The 25,994-nt window shown below is 38.0% G+C and overlaps 1 protein-coding gene across 3 annotated transcripts in view; it reads right to left on the bottom strand.

The window, feature by feature from the left end:
- Positions 1–19,112: 19,112 nt before the first annotated feature.
- LOC137259314 (uncharacterized) overlaps positions 19,113–25,994 on the bottom strand; it is a 52,266-nt gene continuing 45,384 nt past the window's right edge. For all 3 annotated transcript variants that reach the window (XM_067796993.1, XM_067796992.1, XM_067796994.1), the window contains exon 17: positions 19,113–25,069. In XM_067796993.1, the coding sequence (XP_067653094.1) occupies positions 24,951–25,069 (119 nt within the window). In that variant the 3' untranslated portion in view covers positions 19,113–24,950. The remainder of the gene's footprint in view (positions 25,070–25,994) is intronic.

Raw genomic sequence — 25,994 nt, 5'->3', positions numbered from 1 at the left:
TTCTACACGTGAAATAAATGCAAACACTGCTTGTATATTGCTACGTTTGGGCGACTGATATTGCCATGTGTAGACAGAAATGTTTAATTTGCAAAAAAAAATGTTAACGGTGATAATGTTAGACGTTCCTAAACATTTTTTTCACAATATAAAATACACGTTTTACTTATTTTTAATTCACTAATGCTAGTCGCCAGTAAACGTTTTAAAAGACTGAAATCATAGGAATGATTTTTTCTCACAATTTTACACTCTCTACAACGGTTGTCAATTGTTTTAATAGTTGTAAAAATGTGACTTTAGATGGTGTATCTTTGTCTGAAAGCAGAACTTTATTTTCACCTTTCTTTTGGACATCTCTATCAATGTTATTATAATGTAATTTAATTGGACATTTAACTTTTCTGGCAAAGATATATCTCACCTAAATATGAATGCATTTGAGAATTTCTTTTCGAGATTTGCATAAAGCTGTGTGGTTCAGCTTTCTTGTAAACTAATGCGTTCTAACTGTCAAGATCACATATGATTTTGTTTATGTAATTAGCTTATGGCACTTTGAATGGATGTAGCATGGTATTAATAAAGTGGTTTATTAAAATCTGAGGGGTTGTTGTTAGATTATATCCGGTAATACACTGGGAACAGGGTTGTGTTCAGGAGAGCGTGACCAGGTATGGCCAGATAGCTGGGGAGTTGATTATTAAACAATTGGGAGGTGTAGAGACGCTTAGGTGTGGGAGGTCAGTATAAACAGCGAGAGAAGGTAGTAATCTGTACAGTCAGCCAGAATCACCGTCGTGTTCACCTGCATGGGTTGAAGCATTCATATTGTGGTACATCTCACTGATGGCTGGTTTAAGTTTTTCTTATTTTTATTACTTGTGTACATGACTGAGTAGATGTATCAAGGGGTTGTTTAATTGATGCAGTATTTCTAGATATATTTATGTATATATTGTAACTTTATATACCCACGTAATGAAGATGAAGTTACCGTTCCACGTAAACACTTCCACTTTCATAAAATGTGAATCTGAGTAAAATTTTAAGTATAAGGTAAGGACACATACCGTTATGAGTAACTATGGTTACGTGTATGGCATTGCAGTGTCCCGGAGCTGGCCGGTTAACAGTTCAGTCCGTTACCCCCCACCCCAACCAAACGCCAAAACTACAAACTGACTTGCACACCTGACCCAAATATACATTCAATAAACTAAAACAGGCCCCGACTTCTCGAAACAAACTTAAGTTTTCACTCAAATCTCACACTGAGTTTGACAACTTGAAGCAGCTGAATTTTTAACCCAACTGCATTTTTTAAACAAACAAGTCCAAACAACGAAAGAAATCTGTCCACCAAACTCAGATTGTCTACTAAGTTTGAGTTTGATACCAATTTCCGTTCATTCTGGAAAGTGTATGTTCCTGCGTTTTCTCAAATTTGAGCAAAAACCTGAACTTAAGTAAAAACCTGACCCAAATATACATTCAATAAAGTAGGACAGGTATAAAAAACAATCAATGAACCTTAATCACTGTTGGAATATGACACCGGGGAAGGTGGAAATATTCTAAAAAGACGGGGGTAGTGGCGGAACTCTGTCCACTGGCCGTGTATCCTTAAAGTAAAGGAGACATGAAATATCTCCACCAGTAAGAAGACAAGAGTGTCCGATACTGCGTAAGGAGAGCGTATCTCCGAGTAGCAGTGAGATGTAGATGGCACAGCCATCACCAAGTACACAGGCACCTTCTACTCCGTGCATGAGGGAAACCATCGCCTGGGTGTGAGAGGTATCACACCAATACAGAAGACGTCATGACGTCATAAAGTGGAACTTAGGTGCACTGACCACGGAGTGGCAATTTATTTTCGTGATTGTTGTTTATTTCATATCATTAGTGCTCTCTCTCTCTCTCTCTCTCTCTCTCTCTCTCTCTCTCTCATATATATACCTATAAGAATACACAATAAATACAATAAACGATGTAGTACAATAAAGGAGGGTGAGATGAGTACAATAAACAATGTAGTACAATAAAGGAGGGTGAGATGAGTACAATAAACGATGTTGTACAATAAAGGAGGATGAGATGAGTACAATAAACAATGTAGTACAATAAAGTAGGGTGAGATGAGTACAATAAACAATGTAGTACAATAAAGGAGGATGAGATGAGTACAATAAACAACGTAGTACAATAAAGTAGGGTGAGATGAGTACAATAAACAATGTAGTACAATAAAGGAGGATGAGATGAGTACAATAAACAATGTAGTACAATAAAGGAGGGTGAGATGAGTACAATAAACAATGTAGTACAATAAAGTAGGGTGAGATGAGTACAATGAACAATGTAGTACAATAAAGGAGGGTGAGATGAGTACAATAAACAATGTAGTACAATAAAGTAGGGTGAGATGAGTACAATAAACAATGTAGTACAATAAAGTAGGTTGAGATGAGTACAATAAACGATGTAGTACAATAAAGGAGGGTGAGATGAGTACAATAAACAATGTAGTACAATAAAGGAGGATGAGATGAGTACAATAAACGATGTAGTACAATAAAGTAGGGTGAGATGAGTACAATAAACGATGTAGTACAATAAAGGAGGATGAGATGAGTACAATATACAATGTAGCACAATAAAGTAGGGTGAGATGAGTACAATAAACGATGTAGTACAATAACGAAGGGTGAGATGAGTACAATAAAGTAGGGTGAGATGAGTACAATATACAATGTAGTACAATAAGGTAGGGTGAGATGAGTACAATATACAATGTAGCACAATAAAGTAGGGTGAGATGAGTACAATATACAATGTAGCACAATAAAGTAGGGTGAGATGAGGACAATAAAGTAGGGTGAGATGAGTACAATATACAATGTAGCACAATAAAGTAGGGTGAGATGAGTACAATATACAATGTAGCACAATAAAGTAGGGTGAGATGAGTACAATATACAATGTAGCACAATAAAGTAGGGTGAGATGAGGACAATATACAATGTAGCACAATAAAGTAGGGTGAGATGAGGACAATAAAGTAGGGTGAGATGAGTACAATATACAATGTAGCACAATAAAGTAGGGTGAGATGAGGACAATACAGGAGGGTGAGATGAGTACAATATACAATGTAGCACAATAAAGTAGGGTGAGATGAGTACAATAAAGTAGGGTGAGATGAGTACAATATACAATGTAGCACAATAAAGTAGGGTGAGATGAGTACAATATACAATGTAGCACAATACAGGAGGGTGAGATGAGTACAATAAACGACGTAGGTATTCTGTGTTTTACTAACTGAGCTTTAGTTGACATGACAGGTACATACACATATATATTTAAACAGAATGGAAAAACCCCATCCCATATGTTTCATCAATTTCTTTGGGGAGGTCTTTTTTAAAAGGTCACAGGCATACAGTTAGATATATTCACACTGACCGAGAAACAGAACAGAGCCAGTTTCACTTCTCCATGTTTCATTCATGGATATATACTTCCTTTCAAACGGCTAGATACAGCTGACCTTTGAAAAAAGACTCCCCGAAGAAGTAATGAAACATATTATATATCTATATATGTCAGTCAGATTATGAAATCATTGATTTCGTGAAATGACTAAGGGTCAGCCATTTCGCATCATTTGTGCTACATTTCAGCTACATGTATATGCGGTGGAGAGGGGTATATGGGGTGTGGCTGCTCTCAACCGCCCGCTCTCAACTGACAACAAATGCTTCAAAGCCAAGCTGAAGTGCAACAGTCGCTGCCACAATTGTTTAAACTGTTAGTGACAAAAGGTGATGTTGAAATTGTAATTTCAGTGAAATTTCATGAATTGACTGACGTATACTGATTACTGTTACACAAATTGACGCTATGCATAAAGTTTAACCCCCTTGTGTCGAACACCTGACACAAGAGAAAATGTTCGCCGAAGACGACATTGTCACCGTCTGACAGAAAGCTCACATACCACTTATAACACAATCAGAGCTGATATATTGGGTCTCACCTGATCAAACAACAATTTGACAAATTTTAATTTGTGCTCATTTGTGTCAAAATATGTTCGGCAGTTTATGACATGTCTTGACTGAATTATATCTCTTCTAAGAGACGACCGAGAATTTAAGATATCTTCAGTGGTCACTAACTGGGCGGTGAGTTCACCGCTACCGGTGACTCGACAAATCCGAATTAGAGACGGCGGAGTTCGGAGTTCGACTTGAGTAGAGACTATCTGACGAACAGCTTCCTTCATACACATATCATAACGCTGTAGTCGCGATACCATCCTCGATAAAGGAGTGTATTAAATTAGTCATTCCGGAAGTGACGTCACCACCACTACTGTCCCTATCTCCTGTAAGCAAAATTCCCTCGTTCTCGATAGTAACGACTTTTATAAGGGTAGCGATTTTCAAACAGGTGCTGGAAAATTCGAAAGCGCATGCGCCTTTGGATGTAATCTCAACAGCATAAGGCACTGGGGCGGTAAAATTCAGGATGCGCATTTCTGGGAGTCTTTGGGAAGGGCCTTCAGGAAAAACGTAATAATTTGGCAACGCTGCACAGTTTAATCTTAGGTAAGGGCGCCTGATATGAGTAATACACCCTGCAAAATGACAGTTGGTTGTACCTTCACCGGAACCGGAAGTCTGGACCGGCTCATTCTATTATGACGACAGGAAATAAGACAAACTACAGAATAATGGACTGCTCCATTCATCACCTATGTCTTTCCTATATGAACATGAACACTGTCTATTGATAACTCGGTATTACGAGTTTTCGACGGGATAAGACCAAAACGTATTTTTTAAATCTTTACTATCATTTAAAGTTTTTATTTTACTAATCTTGAGTGATGAAGGATATATTCATCTATTTCAAACAAAATATCTAGTGTTTCCTACAAAAATAGCGTTGATGACTTTGTGTCTGGGAAACTGTTGCCGCTCCACATCCGGGGATTTTGTATGGGTTTTCGACGATGAACCAGCACTTAAAGGAGTGTTGTGATCACGTGGCTTCCTATTTATATATTGGCTGTCAGAAGCAGACGACCGATCTTACTGAATTTTCGCCTTCAATGTCTTGTTATTATCGACACTTGATTTTGTATCTGACCCCAGGTATATAATACTGATCTATATTTGCCTTTTATATCACTCAACTTCCCGATTTCCAGGCTCAGTTAAACATCTCACGCCGGTGACTGGGCATCCGCCCTACCGATGAAACTGCTTGTGCACTTATGTCGCACACGTACTTTCTCGATGTAGCGCGAGAAATGAAATTTTGGAAATCACCAGAACGCCCAATTTATTTCGCTTTGGGGTGTGTAGAAACTACTGCTCCTTGGAATAAAAATTAAGAGACAGAATGCAAGACACCAGGATATGATGAAAGCGATCTTAGCGCTAAGACTGTCATAAGTCAACAAACAGGTAGTGACGCTAAGATCACTTTGTTCAAGACCACCCAGGTTTTTTAGTACGCACATTCACACTATCTTGATTCCAAGATACATAATAAAATAATAAACAAATAAAAATAAAAAATAAAAATAAATAAAAATAATAATAATAAATTAATAAAATAAAATAATAATGAATAAAAATTGATAAAATAATAAGAATAAATAAATAAATAAAAATTAAGAGATAAAGTACATGACCACAGACAGAAGCTTAGATTAGTTTGTTTATGGGCACCTAGGTTTTTCAGTACGCACTGTCCTGATGCCAAGAGACACGCGAATAGGAATACAGCGCGTGAATCATTGATTAAGATTGAAATATGTTTGACAACTGTGACAGCATGAGTCTGTTTTGGTGATGTTCTTTTGTACGTTTCCCATCAAAAGACCCGCCAGTGTAAACATAGACACTTTACTTCAGGCATCTGTTCTAAACTAAATTTTACGAAACATTCCACACTGTGTATAGGTACTGGTTAAACATGAACTCATGTGTTGTAAAACAATTTCACAACGTTGAAAATATTTTTGTTAAGTTTAAAATAAGTTTAAATAAATGATAAAAATCAGTCAAAATCGACCAAAAAGCAGCTGTTCACTTGCAGGACACATTCTAGTTTTGGATTATGATATGCTGATGCTGTTGATCACTTGATTGTCATGTCCAGGATCAATCGTTTGCACACGACCGTCATTCAGCTGGGGATATTCACAAATGCCATGAATATGTCAGCGGAAGTCGCATAAAGCAAGGCTGACGTACGAGTCCTGAGCAATCTATGGATGGCGAAATGTGCACTATATAATGCACAACAATAACAACCACGAAAACATAACACATCTTTCGAATTTCGTTGAAGTACTGGACAGTCATTGCCATAAAAAAGCTGTCATACATTTTTCAGGACGCCCAGCTTGGTCTCAAGTCGCCGAGCTTGTTCTCAGATCGTCCGGGACAGGGCACCCAGTTTGATCTCAGGACGCCCAGATTATTTCCAAAAGCCGGGGTAGTAGGGTGGCCTAGTGGTTAAAGCGTTGGCTGGTCATACTGAAGACCCAAACTTACTCACTCCAAGACGCCCGGCTTGTCAACAATTTTGTGGTCGGAACAAAATGATTTTTTCCCATTGTTGCATTATTATATCGACAATTACACATTACACCCTAGACAACAATATCATTTTTTTTAGTTAGTTAGTTAGTTAGTTAGTTAGTTAGTTAGTTAGTTAGTTAGTCTTAGGGTAAAATGGTGCTGTCATGCCATAAAGCGCACAGTCCGTAGTCAAAAAGAAATCAAAACGACACTGAAAATAGGGAAAAAATTTTCGGTAGAGATTTTGATACCGTTGTCAAGCATACAACGGTGCACGAATCTCTGCCGAAAAGTCCTTCTCACGAATATAAGAAGTTGTTACCCATAAAGTTTGTTCTATATTGTACTTCCCAAGTTCTAAAATGCCACTCAATGAAGACATTGAAAATAGCGTTCTCTAAAAGCGACCACTGGTAGCTGTGAATAAAAATGCAATTAAAGATAGGTTGCCAGGTCAATTTAATAATCTGGTTCGCGTACCACTCGCTGTGAAGTTGGGTTTGTCTGTCCGTCCGTCCGTCCGTACGTAATTACGAATTGGAATGTCTTAACAACCGTTGACTAGATTCTTTTCATATTTGGCACCTAGGTTCTTCAATGTGTAAGAAAGGCCCCAGTCAGGTTTGGTGACCTTGACCTTAATTTGAAGGTGACGTTGGAGTTGTACGTCAGAGATATCTCAAGAACCGTTCTCTGGATTGTCTTCATGGTCAATACCAAGCTTTATCCAGGGAAGGGGCGGGCCCAGTCGATTTTGATAACCTTCACTCAGTTTCCAAGGTCACAGTGACACTTTGAAAATTTCAGCATGTTAACCTGCATGTTAAGCTTGCCAGCGAGATACCTCAAGAACCGTGCACAGGGGTTTCTTCATATTCCCACACCAAGCTTCATCCAGCCTGAGGGAAGGCGCAGGACCCAAGCGATTTTGATGACCTTCAAATAATTTTCAAGGTTATGGCGACACTTTCATTATTTCAGCATGTTAACCTGCAATTAATAATTGTAAGCGCGATATCTCAAGAACCAGTTACTGGACTTTCTTCATATTTTGACACCAAGCTTCAGCCAGGGAAGGCATAAGGTACGGTCGATATTGGTGACCTAAACGTAATTTTCAAGGTCACGGCGACTCTTTGAAGAATTCATGTTAAGCTGCAAATATAAATTGTCAGTGAGATATCTCAAGAACACTGCACTGGATTTTTTTCCATAGATTCTCAAGACTTGAATGTTTTTCAATAAGCAATTTCTTTATGACTATTTTTGCATATTTCGTACACAATAACATTCATGTCAAGCTCAAAGTGACTCTACAACTACAGAGCAAAATATTGAGAGAGGTTAACGTTGACTGGTCTTGGGTTGGGGTTTGGGGGTGGGGGGTGGTTTAGCCTACCGGTTAAAGCGTTCGCTCGTCACGCCGAAGACCCGGGTTCGATTTCCGACATTTTTGGTGTCCCACACCGTGACGGTCCAGGAATATTGCAAAACGCGGCGTAAAACAATTCTAGGTAGTCCGCTGCTGCCCGCTGTTGGCACTCCAGACGCCAAGGCCTGTTATGAGGTATTTCAGAAGTCATTCGGTGCTTACAGGCATCTTGGATGCCATGACATGTTCATTTAGTCCGAGGTTACCAGTATTTTCAATGTTGAGATTTCCTTTTCGTAGATTTTCTCGTCAAAAGAGACAAATGAAATAACTAATATCTCTAAGTGTATGAGAGAGTTTACTTTTACGCCGCACTCAGCAAATAGTCCAGCTATATGGCGGCGGTCTGTAAATAATGATCACTTGTCACATATATCGCCTGTTCTATCGTCCGTATGTCGGTGCGTGCGTCTTGGTACACTGTTTTATAGTACAGATATATCATTCCGCAGTTTAACATGAATACCCTACTCAAAGAATACCGACTCAAAGCCAGGCCAACTCAACATTCACTCATAAGCCCCGAAACAAAGCTATGTATGATGTTAAATAACAATTATTCTGTAATCACCAAGGTTCATTGCCACAGACGACCGTAATGCAACGTTCGAGGTACGATTGTCGTAACGTGAAGATCGCTATGGCCGACTCCACACTATGACCGAAGAAAATCCGTGCGCTGCGATATGCGTATTATACACGTTTATGAACTGCGTTTTGATTGACGATTTACACGTTTGACACATGATGTGCGTTTTTTGCACGCAACGCATGACGCATCGCATCCAAAAACGGTTGTAGTGTAAATCCAGCCTTACACGTTGGACACGGTCGTGGCACTGAAGCAAATTATGGTAACACTGAATGTTTTATTACAAAAAACAATCATTTAGCAACAGTATTTATAGATAATGATTTATGGTTTTTTTGTGCATTTATTGGGCTATTTTGGGGTTCATTATCCAGTATTCCATCACAAATGCAGAATCGACTGGTAGCTTTCACAACTTTCTGGGCAGCACATTCTTCAATACCGGGTGTGGCCAAGCCGTGATGCAGGCCCGAACCCTACTCGAACTGAGTCTTGATTAGAGATCCGACGCCATTTCTTGTAACGTCAAAGCGTTCCACGTCAGTGGCTGATTTACGACGTCCCAGTTGGTCCAGATGAGGCACAAATGGAAACAGATCTTGAAGAGCTGGAACCTGCTTTCGTCACCAAAAGAGCACTCCGCCAGTTTCGGTGGTGCCAGTGACAGTCCTGGTCCTTCTCAGTCCGGCACGTCGGTGTTGGCACGTCAACGTCATGCTCTTGAGAGGCCGACAGGCACGGAGACCGTGACTGCAGAGTCGTCTGGCCACAATCTGTCTGCTGACTGGATGTCCAAGGCTTTTGGCATTTGATGACGTCACAATGACGTTTCGGTTCCTCGGATGAAACACCCAAAAATACCGGTGTACTTTTTTTAAACCTTCGATCTACCACTCTTTAGTCTGTCTGGAGTACTGCCAGTCTGTAGTAGAAGTGTGACAAGTGTGGCGATGGTGGATTTGCTGCATCCCATGGTCCTAGCCACATGCTCTTGTGTTGCTCTTGTCTGTACCACACTGATGGCTCTCCCTCTCTCTCTTCTCTGCCGTACACGAGGTATGTTCCTGGTTGTCAGTCGATTAACATGGCGTAAGAGAGTAAACCTGGCCAGCTTTCATACCCTAATTTGATAGGGCAACTTTGTGCATAAGTTCCATTTCATGCGTGTAAATTCGGGGTTTCTTTGTTTGTTGTCTTTTTTCACAAAATACAACATGCAAGTGCAAGAGTTCACTTGGAATAGGCAAGTTGTGTTCAAGAGATATGTTTTAGATATTTTCAAACAGACCGGCAATGATTTTGATGATTTGCAATTATTTTTATTTTGGTGGCGTTTCTTTTGGTGGCTAGTTATTCGCTTAGTGTATCAAATGAAATGCGGTAGTATCCATGGAAACGAAGATATGAACGCCAAAATGGAGAACAGGGTATGTGCCTGATTGCAGCAACGAGGTCAGGAACCACCCTTGAGCACGTTTAAATATATATTATGTCATGAAAAGAATTCCCCTGGATTTTCTAGGTCATAGGTAGGTGCAGGACTTATTTTCATCGCATCGCATCGCATCGCATCGCATCGCATCGCATCGCATCGCATCGCATTCACATTTCGGGCGTAATGCGAATGACATATGATAAAACAACGTAATGCGTTTTGTGTCCTCCCATTTGTGAGAACATAGGTGGTGCTTCCTCACCCCTACAATCGAAGTGGGAACAGCCCTACTGCTGAAGAGTACCCACAGCAGGCACAGTTCATTAATGAGTAAACGCAGAAGAAATTGTTAAAGAGCATTTATTCTTTTTAATAAAGAACGTAGAAAGATACAGAAATACTGAAATAAACTATCAAAGATGTGGGTGGCCAGGTCGACATCGATATTTGCTGAAGCCCTGCGATATAATGGTAGTCGAAAAGAGATGCCAAAGGTTAATAAATACGATTATTTAAATTATAGTTAAACAGTCAGATTTTATGATTTTCGGTTAATTAAGTAGGCATCGCATCAGAATATCCGTAAAAGTTAGAATTATATCAAACTAGACTAAAATGTTATGTTGTAATGGCCAATTAAATACCATTTTTATAATGTTATGTGTTTATATCCTTCAAATGCTGATTTAAATTTTACATTGTCCAGCTTATCGTATCCTACTGGATTTTGTTACATATCGCTCACCCAGCTACGTTTGACTTAAAAATAATTAATGTAAATTTCAATCCCACTGCTCAGGTTAAGGAGATAAAGGTTGTTACTATGTATTGTATAAGCTTTCGCTTTTTTAGAATCTTATTTGTTTCAATTGCCTTACTGGTACAGACTCTGGTTAACTACTTTCAGAACTTTCAGAACAGTTTGCCCATTGAAACAGGACCTTGTTACGGAATTGAAAGATGTAACAGATATACATCATCTGCCTGTGATGACGTTCACATCATATTGTACTGTCCAGCCTTAAATGCCTCTAGATATCAATTTCTTTCCCAGTAACTTGAAAGCTACTAAATGTGTCAAAAACTGGACTTTGTACGATGCTTTATATGTATTAATTTGTTGTATGTTCTCTGTGTCACTCATTATTTGTGATTTTTTAGAATAAAATGTCTGTTCTGTTCACAAGGTTCAGTTACATAGCTAACCCCTAATATTAGCTAGGGTTAATCCAGTCTATCGGATAGACGAGGAAGGTGTGTTTTCTTAGCACTCCACTGCCTCACAATTGGGAGTGGACCCGGTTTTTTTTTAAAGCAACGTGTGACGCAACGCAATAAAAATCGGATGCAGCATAAACCCCCCCACCCCGACTCCCACCCACCTCACACCCAAATTTATTCAGATCAATCCTTTTCACGGCTATCACACGTTGCTGGAGACCGTTGCTCTCCTGGAGACTCAACGACGCATTGTCATTGGACGTAGGAAAATAAAATTAGTCGCGTAAATTGATGTGGGAATCTCACTATTTGAAAAAACAACAACCAACATTAATGGGGATAAATCTCTGTAATACTTTTTTTACTGCTTATGAATAATTTCGGGACTGCCACATTTATTTTTTTCGCGAATAATATTGTTCCCGATTTTATATTTTAAAAAAAATGAATCGCTCATAAACGTGTAAACAATAAATAAATTTATTAAACTTAAATTAGATATACGTGAGACAGTCGGTGGTTTTAACAAATATTTTTAAGATATTGGGACATTGAGATTGGCAGAACACATACGAACCCTGGGGAGAGGTCCAAATACTACTTTCTAGTGTGAAGCCACTCGACTAACATATGTAGTCTCTGATATGACATATACAGCAAAAACAAAGTTTTGAAATTATATTAATAAAATATTATAAAAGGAGCCCAGAGACTTTCTTCATTTTCTGAATCTGTGGTAATAATCTAGAGTTGAAATATCTTCTCGACTTTTATTAACTTCACTGGGTGAAATTGTTTCAGGGTCTATTTGGCAGAATTTGAAGCCACAGACTAGTATCTCAAGAATAGTCTGTCTCACAGTCCCTGAACCACATTATTTCCCCTACAGCCTAGCCCTCCCTACAATGTAGTCTGTCTCGCAGTTCCTGAACCACATTATTTCCCCTACAGCCTAGCCCTCCCTACAATGTAGTCTGTCTCACAGTTCCTGAACCACATTATTTCCCCTACAGCCTAGCCCTCCCTACAATGTAGTCTGTCTCACAGTCCCTGAACCACATTATTTCCCCTACAGCCTATCCCTCCCTGCAATGTAGTCAGTCTCATAGTCCCTGAACCACATTATTTCCCCTACAGCCTATCCCTCCCTGCAATGTAATCCGTCTCACAGTCCCTGAACCACATTATGTCCCCTACAGCCTAGCCCTTCCTGCAATGTAGTCAGTCTCATAGTCCCTGAACCACATTATTTCCCCTACAGCCTAGCCCTCCCTGCAATGTAATCTGTCTCACAGTCCCTGAACCACATTATTTCCCCTACAGCCTAGCCCTCCCAGCAATGTAATCTGTCTCACAGTCCCTGAACCACATTATTTCCCCTACAGCCTAGCCCTCCCTGAAGATTCGTGTTCGGAATCTCTGATCTCCCAGGAGATTTATGTGGGTTAGTTTGTTGCTATCAAAGTTATATATGTTCAGAGACTAAGCATTACTCTATCCCATTGATTAAAAATCCCATTGGAAAAAAGGTTAAACTGCGGCAAGGTGAGTGTACCTCACGTGGACTTTGTTCTCACGTCCATGTCAAGGATGGTAGAGTGACGTCACATCTGACAAAAGAGAGATCCTTTGGCATATTGCAATCTAGATAATAATTATCTGTTTAATATTTGTAGGGTAAGTTATGTATTCAATGTCCGCACAAATAATACGTTCACCAATAAAGGTATTAAAATGTATCAGCAGTCTGTTTGTTAGCTGTTAGAGGCCGAACTCTGCTTTATTGTAATTATATATTGCAGTCTGTAGATGATCAGTTCTGGACCAGAAGAAACAGTGATTAACACTATGAGCATTGCGCTATGCAATTTTGAAATATAGACATGATTGTGTCAAACGTCAGCTACCCGACTACCGGATCCCGTTACTTGCCTCCCAAGACAAGTACGTTTCCTGACAACCGATTCTAGGCCGGGCTCAACAATGGTATTATTAATCCATCTTTATATATTTATGTTTTCTTGCTTTTTTTAACTGTCGTGACAACGTCTCAAGTTTGACGTCAACAAATGTCACGGCGCATGACATGGACCAGTCAATTTACATTTAACTCGGGGATATTACTGTTTTACTTTTTTCAGCCAGAAAGAATATCCAAATAATAATTTTTTATTTAAAGCTAAAAACTAAATTGAAAAAAAGTACGCTTAATATTTCAGCTACTAAACAATAAAAATGATGTTGGGACTGATTTGTTACAAAACATCAACTCCAAAACAATAACATACAAATGGTAATCTCAAACTACAACCCACGTTTCAACATCCGGGACATCAGTTTATGTCAATGACGTTATGTTTTTTGTCCCACGTGATGGCACTGGACAACAGAAACGTCGTACTAGTGATACTTCAGAAGGACATGGATATTAACACCTAACATCCGATCAACATTTATCCAATACGTTTTAAACTATATAAAACAAAAGAACTAGGGGCACAATATTTCATTCTAATGACATTCCCGACAAGAATAAAATTTACTTGTATTCGCAGTACAAAAAACACTGTTTTCAAAAAGGTCGCCTTGAACAAGTTTTCCGTATATATTTGTAAATACAGCACATTTTGCCACTGAGAAAGTAAACCAATAAACAGAACTATAACACAAAAACTAATTGATCTACTTGGTCCTGCACCATTATGTATATTCACGGTTAACTGTAAGTCACCCAAGTAAACATGTACTCTTTTAAATGAAAAAAATGTATGTTCGCGTAGATCCATTTAGAAACATGAAACACAGTTTGACATTAACTTAGTTCGCGAACGTCAAGATAGCATGCATAGTTGGGGGAAAGAGGCTTAGGGACTATAAGAGTTGGTCTCGAAAAGCATGAAAATGTTTACAATTATGGCTAAAATCGCTATTAAAAAGTCATAACTTTGAAAACAAGCACGAGCCTCGCACGTGAAGGTTTTTCGCCCGTAGGGGAACAAGCTGATTTGCAATGTGATACATTTTCACGAGGTGTGTGCTGTAAACAAAATATGTATATTCTTCCTCTTTTAAGGCGTGAAAAAAACATTGTCGTTTATTATGTATATCCTGTACATGTTTTGATAAAGACACGTACACATTGTCATACAGATAAGTTACAATCGAAATATACATATATTTTAAATAAAAGTTACATATGTATATTTTGTGTAACTATTTTACATATATGTGTAAAATCGTTACACAACAAACGTTTTTGCTACACAGTAAATTTTAAAAAAAAGATAACCATTAATATTTTCAAAAATGATATTCTCAGGCGTAATATTTGTGTCGGAAAAAATAACTTCTTGAGGTTTTCAGTACCAAAATATTAATCTGAAATTAGTGTATACTTCATAGAAAAGTTTTTTAGAGTCAATTGTAATCGAAATACTTGTATTATCAATGTCAACAATTAGTTTCGGAGAGTTGGGCTGTTTCCACTTAATAATTCTGATTACAGTTCTGAATATAATCATTATTATTAAATGGAGAAAAGTCTTGTGCCCTATGCGTAAACATAACCAAACTACAAAACAATAAAACGATAACCAGATATGACTTACGTTTCGTAAATATAAATAAATCCAGTTTGCGTTGTACACAAATACAGGGAAGACAAAGTGCATCTAATTTCACATTGGACCATGTGGCGTAAGCTCGAACCATTTAGCTTCGTGTCACCTTTCCTTGTTTTTTCTCTCCATTTTTTTTAAAACCAGCCATTTCAAACCTAACTTACAAAGGCACAAAATGTTTAGTCGTAACGAAACACTAATCTGTGAATCCAGAACATCCATCAATACATTCAGTGAGGATAACTTTTTCTTTCTTTCTTTTTTCAACACGCATCGATTTTTAAGGTATTTAGAAATATTCCTCCAATTAGCAAACAACAAACGTTGGTTACCATGGTAACCCATTTAGTCCATTTTTCAAATTTTGTTATTACTATCAGAAACCATGCGTGGGAAACTCGTGTGTACACTGAAACCCCTGGGATGTCTGACTTGGATCGTCGATAATTGTTTTAAAAATATATTGGGTTAGAGAATTAGGCTTACGCAATTAAGAAAATAAATCTCTCGTGGTGTTTTCTAATGGCCGGTTCATTTCAACTACAGTTGTCATGGCAACGGTGGCGCTGCTGGGCGTTCCTCCCATGTTCGGGAAAATTTGGAGAAATGTTTTGCGAACTAAAACAAAATCCTTAAATCTAACTTTACCGAAGTATATATCTATTTTATAAATTGTTCTTGGTTACTAAATAAAACTAAGCTTGATAACTTGTCAACCAGTAAACATTTTGTCGAAAACAAATAACGTTCCGTTCGCTTTAAAACTAAACAAAATTAAGGTTCATGAAAATTTGTGCACATTTTTGTAGTGAAAACTGAGCACACAATTTCATGAAAACATCCCCTAAAATATTCATGAGAACAATTTTTGTTTTGCCCTGAATAAATTCGTATTTCGTTACACAGGAAATCTCCAAACTGATCTCGTTATAACATGAATATTAAATATACCGACATTAATAATACTAGTATACAAAATCATAAATTAAAAAAAAACAACACAAAAAAGCTGTTTTTTCTTAAATAGAATTCTTTATTTGGCATTCATGCTTAACTCCAAACGCCTCAAACTCTCACTTTCCTGAATTCATTTGGTTCCCATTTTAGGAAGGGAAGCGAGACACAGGCGAGTCTGGTCGTTCAGTGTTCCGCCAATCTATATGGGGATTTTACCACTGCTTCGATTAATCGTAACGATCCATAGTCTGGTTCTTGCTCGTTTTGCCGATATCCTTGGCCAAGAAAGGGGAAAATGTGGTCTGTGTACGTTCCAAACTGAAAATGCTGAAATTGACTAAACTGAACTAATTTGGAAAGATGTCAAGGTTCTAAACTGACTGTCATTAGGAGCTGCGATGTGACAGATGACGAAGTTGTTTCCCAAGCCGTTGACTTAAAGTTGCATGGGTCTAGGAACCCATGGTTTAAAAATACACAACAGAGTGTTACTATTTTAAGCATGAAAAAAACGTAACCATTATAACTTATATGCAACCCGAAGATCCAACATAAATCTGACCTTCAGCAAATCTAACACTAACATCTGACACGTCACTGATGAGAAGGTCGGTTCAGGGGATTGATCGTTGCTCATGTTGATAATCACTTGATTATCTGTTCCAGACTCTATTATTAATACCCTGGAACATTGTGGTGCGGCGTCAAACTATTGAACAAACAAGCAAACAAGTAAGCAAGCAAACAAACAAACATCCACGATATACAAAATACCCAAACAAGCAATAAATGGTAAAAAGCTATCATGGTTTTATACATTCATCACTATGCAGTCATGCATACAATACACACTGAGAAATACGTGTATACATGCACATAAACACAGATATTTCATGAAAATCCTTCATGCCGTTGATCCTCGGACTGTGTGGTCCAGATCCAATTAGTTACAGACGCCGCCATTTAAATGGAATATTGCTGAGCGCGGCGTAAAACTAAACTCCCTCACTCATGAAGATCCGGGTTAGACTCGGTCTGCAGCAGCCCATGCTTGTCTTAAGAGGCGACTAAAGAGATCGGGTGGACAAGTCATCGCATCCAAATTGCGTATGTCGATGCTCCTAGTGTTAATCACTGGATTGTCTGGTACTGACTCATGTATTCGGACCTACGCCTTATAGATATGATATATAATGCTGAGCGCGACTTTAAATAAAAACACCAAACAAATATATAAACATATTTAAACATACACAGACTAGTTGAAACTTTTTTCCAAAAAAATTATTTTCTTGCGTAACAGTTAATGCATGTATCTCAGTCAGTGTCACGTGAAAGTGACATAATTTGAAGTGCTTTAATTTTGTATTATGTTTCAATATATGTACTATCTTTAAATTCAGTTTGCGGACAATGTTACTCCTGTAAATGCCTGTCAGCGCATACGTTTGACGACACTTTTGGAATTAATGTCATTAAATATATTTGAGTCCTACTACTAACACTCGGATTCTGGGCCTAGATTTCCGAAGCTCTCTTAGTCGTAAGTGCCATACATTAACATTAACTTACGACTATCTTAGCGCTAAGACAGCTTCGAAAATCCAGGCCCAGGACCACACCAACGCACACGCACGCAACTATTCTGTTAACCTGCAATGAAAAGATCCAAATGGTCAGTCACGATCTACTGTACTGGACGGTCCCGCTGACCTCTTATCATTGTTCCCTGGCGCGTCATTTACATCAATCACAGGTTTGTCAAGTCCAGACACAATTATTTAAAGTATGTCCTATACCAGAATGGGGCGGCGAATAGGTGAACGGCGTTCGGTCATCGCGTCGAGGACCTGGGTTTGAATCCCCACGTGGGCATCATGTGTGAACCTAAAATTATATTGTTAAAATCGGCGTAGAACTAATTCATTAAACACGAAGTAGAATAAATCAGCTTCTTGTATGTATTACAAAGGTACGAATTCAGATCATTGCGACACCAGTCTATTGAGAAAAGCTAAATGTCCAGTTTAAGTGGGGGAATAATGTAAATCTCTAAGTTACTGCTTATACTCTTCTCGGAAATGTCGATGAAACGACGGATCGAACGTTCAATCGCGACTGCGACCACCAAAACACGCCATACGGAGTTATCTCCCTTCATGTGAGATTTGTTTGTTGTAAATAAATTATGTTGTCTGCAAATAATGCTTATTCATTCAAAATCAATTAAAAGAAGGTCAATTAATGAAGATCCAGTTAATTGTATGTTAGTTATGTAATAAAAGCTTGTCATACTCTTTAACATATTCTACAACCTGAATCTCATTCAACAGAACAATATTCACATTTTTTAACATGTATGCTAATTACCAATTGAAATCAAGTTGAAATATTTTCCCCTGATGGACTTACTAAGACTTTTACTATGACGTTCACTGATGTTGTCTGAGTAGAAAACTGTTGGATTCATTTCTGTTGCAATTTGTCAGGGTCAAACTCTGGCCAGGGTTCTTCTGACCCATAATACAGCACTCAGCAATATTCCACCTGTAAATAATTAAATCTTGTTCAGACATTCCACTCGATCACAATGCAGTCAGTCCCCTCTTACGACAAGCATGTACAGGAGTAGCATTGTCTGCAAACTGAATTTAAAGAGTTGAAAATTATTTCATATTCACGTGACACTGAGTGACATACATATAGTACCTATTACGCAAGAAACAAATTTTTTAGAAAGAAGTTCCAACTAGTCAACTAGTGTTTGTATATTTGTTTATTTTTTATTTAACATCACGCTCAACATTATATATCCCACCTATAAGGAGTACGTCTGAATACACGCGTCAGTACCAGATAATCCAGTGATTAACATTTGGAGCATCAAAATACGCAATTTTAATGTGATGACATGTAAACCCAATGCTGTTAGTCCCCTCTTAAAACAAGCATGGGTTGTTCAGGACCAATTCCAACCCAGGTCTTATGCCGGTTTCGCATAGGCATGGCAGTCCAAAATTCATTGACTTTCAGAGAAACCCTGTTTTCATCCAAACTCACTGCTTTGTGAAAGCCCTGCCATGTGAGTGATAGGTTCGAAAGAAAGATAAACAGTAGCAGCTGTTCTGGAGCATTTCATCCAGATCTATCATTTCATAGTTTTATCCAAGTTGTCCACCATGAATGGGGGAACAAGACATTTTATATGGAACCTCACAAGTAAAATCAATTACAAACACTGAATAGGTGAAAGCTATTTCCTTTTATTCTGAAAAAATGTAATTTTTCACAAAATAACATAACATACAACTGTACAAAAACAAATTTTATCATCAAACTAACAATGGAATGTTATAAGTCACGGCAGTTTTTTCAAATACCACTATGTACTTTGCAAACATGAAAAAAGTGATATTGAATTTCATCACTGAACGGAAGTTGTCAATATAAATGGATAATAAACATGTTACAGACTATATCCATATCTATCTATATCTGATCTGAATAATTCCATCATTATGATAAATCTGAGTGAGTGAGTGAGTTTAACTTTACGTCACACTCAGCAATATTCCAGCTATATAACAGCGGTCTGTATATAATCGAGTCTGGACCAGACAATCCAGTGATCAACAGTATTAGCATCCATCTGCACAGCTGGGACACAATGACATCATATGGTGGCAGTCTGTAAATGATTGAGTCTGGACCAAACAATCCAGTGATCAATGGCATGAGCATTGATCTGCAGGGAACCGATGATGTGTCAACCAAGTCAGCGAGTCTGACCACCCGATCCGGTTAGTTGCTTCTTACGACAAGCAGAGTCGCCTTTCATTATGATAAATCTGCTTGACAGATAAGTAACATATGTGAGGCTTGCTTTCATACAACTTGACTCCACTCCAAAAATGAAATGAAAAGGTTGTCCATCTTGCCCAAAGCAATGTAACATAAAAGATACCAAAATATGCTGTGCTCAACAACGCAATTTTTCCCTACCTTACCAAAACAAGAGTCATCAGAAGATGACATATCCCCCCGGTCCCCACATATTTGAAAGGACAAATCATACGACAGTTACTTATTGTGTTTTTAGGCCAAGTCTGAATTGTTTCCATGGAATTCATGAAAAATATAAATGCCATATATCTGTAATAAGAAAAAGTCACAATGTCAAGATCTGTCTCGTATATCTGCCAAGATCTTTTGAAAGATATGAAACGGTTTTCGAGCTGTGCTCCAGAAACGAACTCAGCAACGTGTTCATGGAACTGAGAAAATAATACATCATAAAAACCTGTAAATAGAAAAAGGCACCACTTTGGGGTCTGCCACACATATCTACCAAGTTACACTGACAGATATTAAGAAGTTTTTGAGTTCTGCTGCGGAAACCAAACACAGCTCTCACTGTTGAGACAAAGTCTGAATCGTTTCCATGGAAACCGAGAAACTAACAAATCACAAAAACCTGTAAATAGCAAAAGGCACCACTTTGGGGTCTGCCACACATATCTACCAGTTTTTTGAGTTATGCTCCGGAAACAAAATGATTACCGACGGACGGATGGGCGGACAGACGAGGCGTCGACTACATCCCCCCCGCATTACATGCCGGGGGGATAAAAAGTGTGATCAGCTTGTTATATGTTAACAATAATTTGAATTTCCAAAAGGCACAGGGTCTTTTAATGCAAAAATTGTCATCAAATTATACAGTACATGTATATAGCCCATGACATGGACTTATATGACATCATGTATATTACTAGTAATTCATGACAGCTTTTCTCCTCACAAGCCGATGTGATTATTTTCTAGGTGTCAATGGTGTCAATTCCAGCCCAATTTGCCACCATGTCTTATGTTGTAGCTACATCAGTCTTACTTCCAAACAAGTTTCACATGTTGTCATATTGGCACAAGAAACGCACATATCCTGGCGTTCTATGTTACCTCCGAAGACAATTGCTTCCTGTGCTGGTCTTGATTGGTTCAAAAGGTTAAGGTTCTAAAAAGGACTTCTAATCATTTTGAGAAAACATTTCTCAATGTATTGAGAATAATTAATGGTACATAAGCTTGTGCAGATATAAAATATCGAAGAAACAAATAACATATATATGAGTTGTCCTTACCAAAATATCAGTGGCTGATCTGAAAACAGTGCACTTACTGAATACATTCCTCATACAGCTGATAATATAGGTGATCACTGGATTGTCCAGTCCAGAATTGATTATTTACAGGCCATTGCCATATTGCTCCAATATGGCTGAAGGCGACTTAAAACAACAAAAACAGAAAATGAAAACTGATTGACTGACAATTGGAACAATGATTCAGTGCTTTGAGCAAAAATCTGCACATGAAGTTATACATTTTGAAAGAGTACCATAATCAACATCAACCATCATTCACCCTACCATATTTAAAGAGGAACAAGTTTTTGCTTGCTTGCTTGATAATGGTGTTAGCATCTACACTGAAACATTGCATCTACGCAATAAAAAGTTGATGACTATACATAAACAAATTGTGCTTGATCATACTTGCTTCTAAATGACACTCAAAGAAGTCATAATATTTGACAACAACTGAAATTCAACAAGATCAAAATAGACCATGTCTATTAATGTGCATAATCCAACAAAAGAGGTAAAGGCAAACTCAAGAGCATCAGGTTCCAAGAGTTTCCCTTCAATTTAAATATGATCATTTGTTCCTATCAAATTTATTATATACAAGAATGTCATGAGAGCCACAATGTGTCTTGTTCTAATAAAACATGAACTCTAAGTTTTCATCAGCTCTTGAGGCAATAATTCTGTTCGTTTTCTCACATCTCATATTTAGCTGTTAATTTGTTGTTTGTATTGGTGACCCATGAACATCTGTGTTATAATTGGTCTTTGATGCTCATGATGTTAATCACTGGGTTATTTGGTCCACACATAAATATTTGTAGTGCATAACAACAAAGCAATCTACTTTTATCTTTGCAAAACTATTTTAAACAATAATGCAATAATGCAAAACGCCACAACACTGCTAAATGTAACTATCAAAGACAACTTTAAACAAGAATGTTCTGATAACTTTGTTTCTTAATCTGCCCATAGCTACTCAAAAACATTGAAAAGTGGAAAAAAAAAAAATTGTGCTCTTATTCTATACTATTTTATCATTTCTGCTATTTACTTTATTCAGTGAATAACCAGTTACTGCTATCAATACAAAAATCTGTTGAAAGTTGTGTTGTCAACAGACACTCTCACCATCAAATACATAGTTTTAATGAGATCGTGAATATCCATGTTATATACAACTCAAACGAAGTTAACGGCCACTCCATTCTTTCATCCTAACCAACTTTATAAGGTGATCATTAGCTTCTTTGAGTAGCATACACTGTTAGATGTTTAAGATCATAACAGCAATCATCATCATCATCCCAAAATATCTTCATTATATTAATCTTTTTTAATATGTCGTTTTACCATTCCGTTCTATTCCAGTTACAATTCAGTTAAAAATGTGCACCATTTATCAATATTGATGGATACAAAATCTGGTAAACTATGTACACCAGTTAATGACATGGGTCAAATGCATAATATATCTATATACACCTGGAAAAAAGTTCAGCCCGCTTGTATACTTCCATAGAGTTCAAACCTCAATGTGTTGCATGAAACATCGAGACAAAACTGACCTGTAGCAAATAATGGTGAAGAAACCCCCTGCATGCTGACTGGGTCTGTCAATTACTGTGTCACATCATATAAAGCTTGGGTGAGTGAGTGAGCTGGGTTTAATTTGAATGGTCCTGATGAATTTTTACTAGTCATGAACCACAGGGCCAGTGTATTTTTCACACACTGACATGTGACCAATGTGTGAAGACCAATTCTGGTGTTACCCACTGTGATAAGGATGACCTGTGGCTAAAAATGGCTTAAAACTCACTCACTCACTCCAGAAAATTTAATGAAGTTATTTTTTTTCAAAATGTGTTATTTTACTTTGAAATATAGAGCAAGAGGTGTTTAGTTACTTCAAGGTGCATAAAGGTGCACAGTTTCATCTGTACAATATTCATTCACAGAACTCAAATTCAAAGAGGAAAAAAAAGCTGTATCCACCCCTGAACTCTACAAGAGGGCATCAAAAACATTTCCAATAAATGTTAAACGTGAACACGTAAGCACTATTTCAGCAATTCATCAACTTAACAAACTTTGAGCAAACACTTTTATATTTTACAACTAATACAAGATGCTCTTGTGACAACTGATGCAATCGTAACTTGCTTGTAGCAACAAGACTTGTTGAGTTGGAAATTCCTTTTACTGACATATTTGTGTCTATTTCATGTTTAAAACAAGATCCTGGAGTCTTAAAGGTACATTTAAATTCCTATTTGTCTTTAAAATCTACCTGAAGCAGAGTATGAAGCAGAGTTTAGATGTAAAACTTGCCAGCCCTGATCAAAATTTACCTTTGACAAGCAATGTAGTTCATCATCCAAATGAATTCTTCATTTATTTTTTATAAGTGAATTATTAATGATTTCTTCTCATACAAGTCCCCACAGTCAGGCAGGTGAATTTGAGAATCTGTCAGTCCGTGTTAAAAATAACCATATTTTAAACTGAAGCTGGTGGATGTTTGAATCAGTACATGTAAGTCTAGGGTCCCTCTCCAAAAAGCAACTGTTGCTTACACTCCATCAAATCAGAATGTGTTGTTCAGCAAGAACTTAGGGTGCGCTGCAAGCCGAAAATTGCATAGAGTAAGCAAATGAATCGCTTATTCTGGGCTTGCAACAGCTCAAAGTGTTTATTGCTTATCCAAAATAGCGGTGCAGTAATGGTTTGTTTGTCTGGCACTAATAAAGAATGTGTGTGTCTCGATGATGAGTCTTGAATTTACGATTGTTGATGACTACATTGAATCTGTGGAACAAAATGAGGATGTTGGAATGTAAGCTGTTTTTGCCAATTTGGCAACCAAACAATTTTGTTCAGACACTGAATCCCAATTTTCCTAACCAACCATATTGATTTGACAACGAAGCGACCTCATCCAGCGATTAATGCAATTGCAAGCAGCTGAAATTTAGCACCCCGTTGTGAGGCAAATCACTGTACATTGCTTGCAAGCGATTGGTTGTTTGCAACGCACCCTTACTGTAGGGAGCCTCCACTGACGACTGAATTATCTGATTGGTTGATTTTGTGTAGGATGATCCTGTTTTGGTTATGAGTACATCCATCCATTCATATTTAGTGCTGCGTTTATTAACATGAACACATCCTGACTATGACCACAGATATTTTCTGCCAGTTGACATTTTGTGTGGAACTGGGGTTGGTCTGTTTAGCTAACTGTCCAGAAAAAGAGCTGGCTGAGGTGAACACTTTTTACATTGTCTTTGCACCTTTGAGGCCAGACTATTCACACCTGTTGATGGTTTTGTCAAATTAAAAAATATACATAATGTTACTACAGAACCTGATAAATATTTGGTTTTCTGCAATCTGCAGCATTAAGGTGATCTTAACTCCCATTTTTTAATGTAAAGTTACAAAACTGACATCACTTTCAGGAATAGGACCCAAGTATCATATTGATTTACTTGAATCTAGACCTGAAAGGGTTTAAAAGCATGGGTGAACATCTACACTGTTATAACAGTATGTTATAGTTGGGTGTTGCACTTTCTTAGTAACTCTTGTAAAGTTGGGGTTGAGTCCCACTGACACTTGTGCGAGGATACACAAAGAATGTGTATATAACCAGTGGACAGACTTCCATTTTGATGGAAGCTGAATGGGTCACTGAATTTGTGTGCTGTGATTAGAGTGTGGGTTTGAATCCTGGGAGGAACCCAACTGCCCCAAAAAGAAAATAGTACCAGAATCTGTACTTGACTGAGAAAGTGTAATCCCAAGCGTAACATCTGTTACATCTGACCACTGTGACTCGAAATGGATAATCCAAGTTAAGTCTAGGATTCATCACACATTTGTGCATTGGACAAATTGCACAACGATCAGCAGGTTTCTGACAATTTTGTCTAGTTTTGAGTCTCATAGGGCACCTCAGTGTGGGTGCGTTGGTAGACAATGAAGGCGATGAGGAGTCCGATGATGGTGCCAAAGATGATCATCCCGATCCCCAGACCTGCCATCGAGCCTGGAACACAGCACATGATACGTGGAATATCATTCTAACCTGAAATACTGAAATATACTCTTAAAAAAAAGTAGGGGATAATGAACTTTCAATTTGGATAGGTAGTGTAAACGTTAACAAACGTTTCAAAGACATCTTATGAACACACCACCATTTCCCTCTATTACCACCCCTAGACACAACACATGATATGCATGTGCACAACGCTGTAGCCCCATACACGTGCATGGGGTCCCATTCTTGATTTTGACAATTTTTTCAAGAAGGTTGAGAAATCACTTGGAACTTCAATTTTGACACTCATCTTGCATCACACATTTGTTAGTGTTTGTTTCTAGTCATTTGTTTTAAAATGAAAATTGTATACATGCAAATTACATGCCATACACCAATCATCTTTCAAAAGCGTCTACATTCCAAATAACTATGGTTGTAAGGAAGTGCAAATGGTGATGCACTCTCAAAACATTCAATAATATCATATCAACATTACTGACTGACTCAAAGAGTAAATTATCAAAACCCAAGATCCCCTACTTGTTTTAAAAGGGTATATATTTAGGTGAGCTAAACAACCCTGTGGTTCTGTAGAGGTTTGTGGTGAGAACTTCAGTAAGCAGAGAGGGCAGGAAGGAGGGTGTGTGCAAGAGTAAGAGTGTAGATGTGAGAGTGTGGTCATACAGTGCATGTGTAAGTGGGATTGTGCACGAGCGTGAGTTTAGTTTTATGCCGCACTCAGCAATATTCCAGCAATATGGCAGTGGTCTGTAAATAATTGAGTGTGGAACAGACAATCCAGTGATCAACAGCATCAGCATCAATCTGTGCAATTAGGAATCAATGACGTGTCAACCATGTCAGCGTGCACGATCATCTGATCCCGTTAGTTGCCTTTTACGCTGGATCTTCAGGGGTCGATTGTGTG

Source organism: Haliotis asinina, chromosome 13 (assembly GCF_037392515.1).
Source record: "Haliotis asinina isolate JCU_RB_2024 chromosome 13, JCU_Hal_asi_v2, whole genome shotgun sequence".
NCBI lineage: Eukaryota > Metazoa > Mollusca > Gastropoda > Lepetellida > Haliotidae > Haliotis > Haliotis asinina.
Note: the sequence above shows the minus strand (reverse complement) of the source record. Positions and strands in the feature narration are given on the sequence as shown.